The sequence below is a fragment of the Marmota marmota genome, unplaced genomic scaffold (assembly GCF_001458135.2).
Source record: "Marmota marmota marmota unplaced genomic scaffold, marMar, whole genome shotgun sequence".
NCBI classification, from domain to species: Eukaryota; Metazoa; Chordata; class Mammalia; order Rodentia; family Sciuridae; genus Marmota; species Marmota marmota.
In genome coordinates this window covers 1-4,196 of record NW_026000121.1, presented here as the reverse complement: position 1 = coordinate 4,196, position 4,196 = coordinate 1, and the positions used below count along the sequence as shown (strand labels likewise).

At 38.8% G+C, this 4,196-nt stretch overlaps 1 protein-coding gene across 1 annotated transcript; it reads left to right on the top strand.

The window, feature by feature from the left end:
- Nucleotides 1-94: 94 nt before the first annotated feature.
- LOC107134648 (receptor-type tyrosine-protein kinase FLT3-like) lies at nt 95-2,991 on the top strand (the record flags this gene model as incomplete). Its single annotated transcript, XM_048784875.1, has 4 exons — nt 95-280; nt 1,198-1,337; nt 1,434-1,587; nt 2,741-2,991. Coding segments are annotated over 4 exons (653 nt in total), but the record flags the coding sequence as incomplete, so codon positions are not given.
- Nucleotides 2,992-4,196: the final 1,205 nt, after the last annotated feature.

Here is a 4,196-nt window from a genome sequence, read left to right as displayed (position 1 = left end):
TTTTTTTTTTTTTTTTTTTTTTGAGATGTTGTGTTTGGAACCCAGGGCCTCACACATGCAAAGCCAGTGCCCTACCACTGAGCTACAACTCCAGCTCACAGCAGTCATTTAAAACCATATTTAGTCAAAGGGCCTTTGTTTTCTAATTACAGCTGTCAAGAAGAAAGTCCAGCTGTTGTTAAAAAGGAGGAAAAGGTACTTCATGAATTATTTGGAACAGATATAAGGTGTTGTGCAAGAAATGAACTGGGCAGAGAATGTACCAAGCTGTTCACAATAGGTAACACTCTAATATCATGTCCTTCTTATTTATTTTTTCTCCCATGCTGGGGACGCATCTGGGGCTTGGGGCATGCTAGGTGAACGCTCTATCACTGAGTGACACCCTTAACCCTATCATGTACTTTTATTTTCAGTGACTATTCCTTAGAAATTATCTGGGACTAACAGCAATCAAGTAATCATTCAGCTTCAGAAATTCTATCTTTTCTTTTTAATTTTTTTTAATTGTAGTTGGACACAACACCTTTATTTTATTTACTTATTTATTTTTTTTATGTGGTGCTGAGGATCGAACCCAGCACCTCACACATGCTAGGCGAGCACTCTACTGCTGAACCAAACCCCAGCCCCTCTCTCTTTTTTTCATAGCATTTAGTTTTATCTTATTTGATTAAGTGCTGGGGATTGAATCCAGGGCCTTGTGCATGCTAAGTATGCACTCTTACCACTGAGCTACACCCCAGGCCCCTTTATATCATTTAAAATGTGATATTATGGATGCTGTAAGAACTGATTTCTCACCAAAGAGTAGTAAACCTCTAAAAGGTTATTTCATTAATACGGTTAATAATACTGGAGATGTTAAAATCTTTGTCCTCATAGGGGAATGAAGGGAAGGGAGGGGGAATGGGCATGGGAAAGGCAGTAGACAGAATGGGACATCACTTTCCTATGTTCACGTATGAAAACGTGACCAGTATAACTCCACATCACGTACAGCCACAAGGATGGGAAATTATACGCCATGTATGTATATTATGTCAAAATACATTCTACTATCATGTATAACTAAAAAGAACAAATAAAAAAATTTTTAAAAAAACCTTTGTCCTTCAGGATACTCAGTGTATATTTTTGAGATGAGGGAAAAAAATCACTTTTTTTTTTATTACTTGGGGTGTTTTCATTTTCTAGATTTAAATCAAACTCCTCAGACCACGCTTCCCCAGTTATTCCTGAAAGTGGGGGAACCCTTATGGATAAGGTGCAAAGCCATTCATGTGAACCACGGATTTGGGCTCACCTGGGAATTAGAAAACAAAGTCCTCGAGGAGGTAAGGTGACAAGTTTGTGTTCTGAAAATGCAGGAACAATGAGGTAATAGCACCGCTGAGATCACTAAATGCAAACTCTGTTTTATTAACACCCAGGGCAGCTACTTTGAGATGAGTACCTATTCAAGAAACAGAACGATGATACGGATTCTGTTTGCCTTTGTATCATCAGTGGGAAGAAACGACACTGGATATTACACTTGTTCCTCCTCGGAGCATCCCAGTCAGTCAGCTTTGGTTACCATCCTGGGTAATGCAGGCTGCTCATGCAATCTTTATCCATCATTTGTAGTTGCTTTTAGTGTGGAATGTGTGGTATGTAACACAAATGCTGATTTCAATCTGATGTTACCATTAAAACACTGAAAAAGAAATTGAGTTAGAACAGTTTTTCAAAGATAAGCTGCCCACTCCTTTCCTTTCCCAGTTAAATCATACTCTCACTTGAATGCCACAGTCTTTGCATGTATCACTGTAGTGTGACCATCTGTTTGTATGCTTTTGTCCTCCAATAGTTTCCTAAGGACAGGGACATCCCTTCTATCTTTGTGGGTCCAGAGCCTGGTGCCATATAGTTTCTTAATAAATACATGTTCTAAGAACCTGCTGCCAGCCATTACTATGTAAACTGTACAAGCACTGAGCTGAATGGAAATGGGGGTGGGCTACGTAGCATTTCAAAATAATTATGCTTAAGTAATCTCGGATTAGGACGCAGACCCTAGCCAAAATGAAAATGCTAAGCAATGCAGGAATTCTCTTAGCAAACTAATAAGGAAATGTTCTGCAAGAACAATGTGTGAATATTGCCAGCCAGCTTGCTCTTTTATTTGCACCTCGAGATCATTTTTATTTGGGACCCAGGACTGAGAGACTTACTTTGGCTGAGAGCAGAGTTTTTCATTCTTTGTTCTCAGTGTATACATGTTGGGCTGGCAGTGGGGGAACCCTTCAGCCTCTTGATATTGTCTGTAAAGTCTTGTAGGTTTATTTATGTATTTGTCTAGGAAAAGTGTCAATTATTTACATCCAATTCTTTTTTTTATAATTATTTTTAGTTGTAGATGGACACAATACCTTTATTTTTATTTATTTATTTTTATGTGGTGCTGAGGATTGAACCTAGTGCCTCACATGTGGCAGGCAAGTGCTCTACTCCTGAGCCCCAGCCCCAGTCCCTATATCCCATTCTTCAAGGAATTTTGACTCCAAAAGATTATGAGCTCAGGCTTAGAACTGGAGATAAGACTCTTCCATTTCTGAGAGTTTCAAACCTGACCTGCAGCATGCCAACCTCTGAGCTTTCTTGCATCAAATGTATGAATAAAAATTCATTTTGTCATCTCAATACATTTTCATCTGAATGCCATTATCTAATTTATAAATGCCTCTTTATTTTTCAGAAAAGGGATTTATAAATGCTACCAATTCAAGTGAAGATTATGAAATTGATCAATATGAAGACTTTTGCTTTTCTGTCAGGTTTAAAGCATACCCACAAATCCGATGTACATGGACCTTCTCTCGAAAATCATTTCCATGTGAACAAAGGGGTCTGGAAGATGGATACAGGTGAGACAACACAGCGCTCTCAGACTTACCATTATTAGCATGATTCTCCTTTCTCATTACCCTCAAGAGAAATTGTTCCCATTTTTTTCTTTTTTGAAACAGTGTCTTCTTATGTTGCCCAGGCTAACCTCCTGGGCCCACATGTACTTATGGAAGCAAATTCTCTAATTGTGAGTTTATATATAGATACATGCATATATTTATGTATTTATATTTATATATTTTTTCCCCAAAACATGCTAAGCAAATGCGCTTTTCTTTTTAGTACCAGGCATTGAACCCAGGGGTGCTTAACCACTGAGCCATATCCCCACCCTTTTTTATATTTTATTAAGAGACAGGGTCTCCGTAAGTTGCTGAGGCTGACTTTGAACTCACCATCTTCCTGCCTCAGTCTCTCAATAAGCATGTGCTCTTACCACTGAGCTACATACACCCCTAGTCCCACAAATTTCTAAAGTTGAAATTGAAGACAAGAAAACAAAAGGCATATCGTGAGGCTATAGTAGCAATCTTACAATCACTTCAGAGAGTATAGCCCACTCTGTGAAAAACGGAATCATGTTAGTATAGTATGGTTCTGTGGCATTTTCTGAGTCATAAGACTGTTACTTCCTATTTGAGAGTACTACACTGTAGTACACCGAGTCTCCTGAGCACGCTGCAGATGACTGAGGAAGTAAAACTCCCTAAAACCAGAACCCATTGCCTATAGGTGTATTGATGTATGTTTTTAAAAAACAAATGCAGAAATAATCCAACCATAGTGTTGAAAGGAAAACTTGCTTTTCCAGAGCATTTGGGCAACCATGTTCCAGATTCTCTTACGGAAGTAATTCTTCATTCCCTCTTTAGAAAACAAAATCCTAACTTACCCACTGTGTCTTCTGTGGCTTCCATGTTTTTCTGTAACCCCTCTGATCTCTTAAAACTAAAGCGGTGTGACTAAAGCTGTGGTTCAGGTTGGGCTATGAGCAACTGAGAGGAACATGCCCTTTCTCTAACAAGACAATACTCAAGAGTAAAATCTTTGTTTATCAGTATGTGGTTTATAAACCAACTGTACAAGAATCGTCTGGGCAAATGTTTCAAAATGTGTGTTCCTTGCCTCTATTCCAGACATGCTGAAACAAAATTAGGTCCGAGTTCCCATTTTTTTCTTTTTTCTTTTTTGAAACAGTGTCTTCTTATGTTGCCCAGGCTGGCTTCCTGGGCTCAAGCAGTCATTCTGTCTCAGCCTCCTGAGTATCTGGGACTTCAGGCCTGAGGCTGAATTTTTTTTTTAAG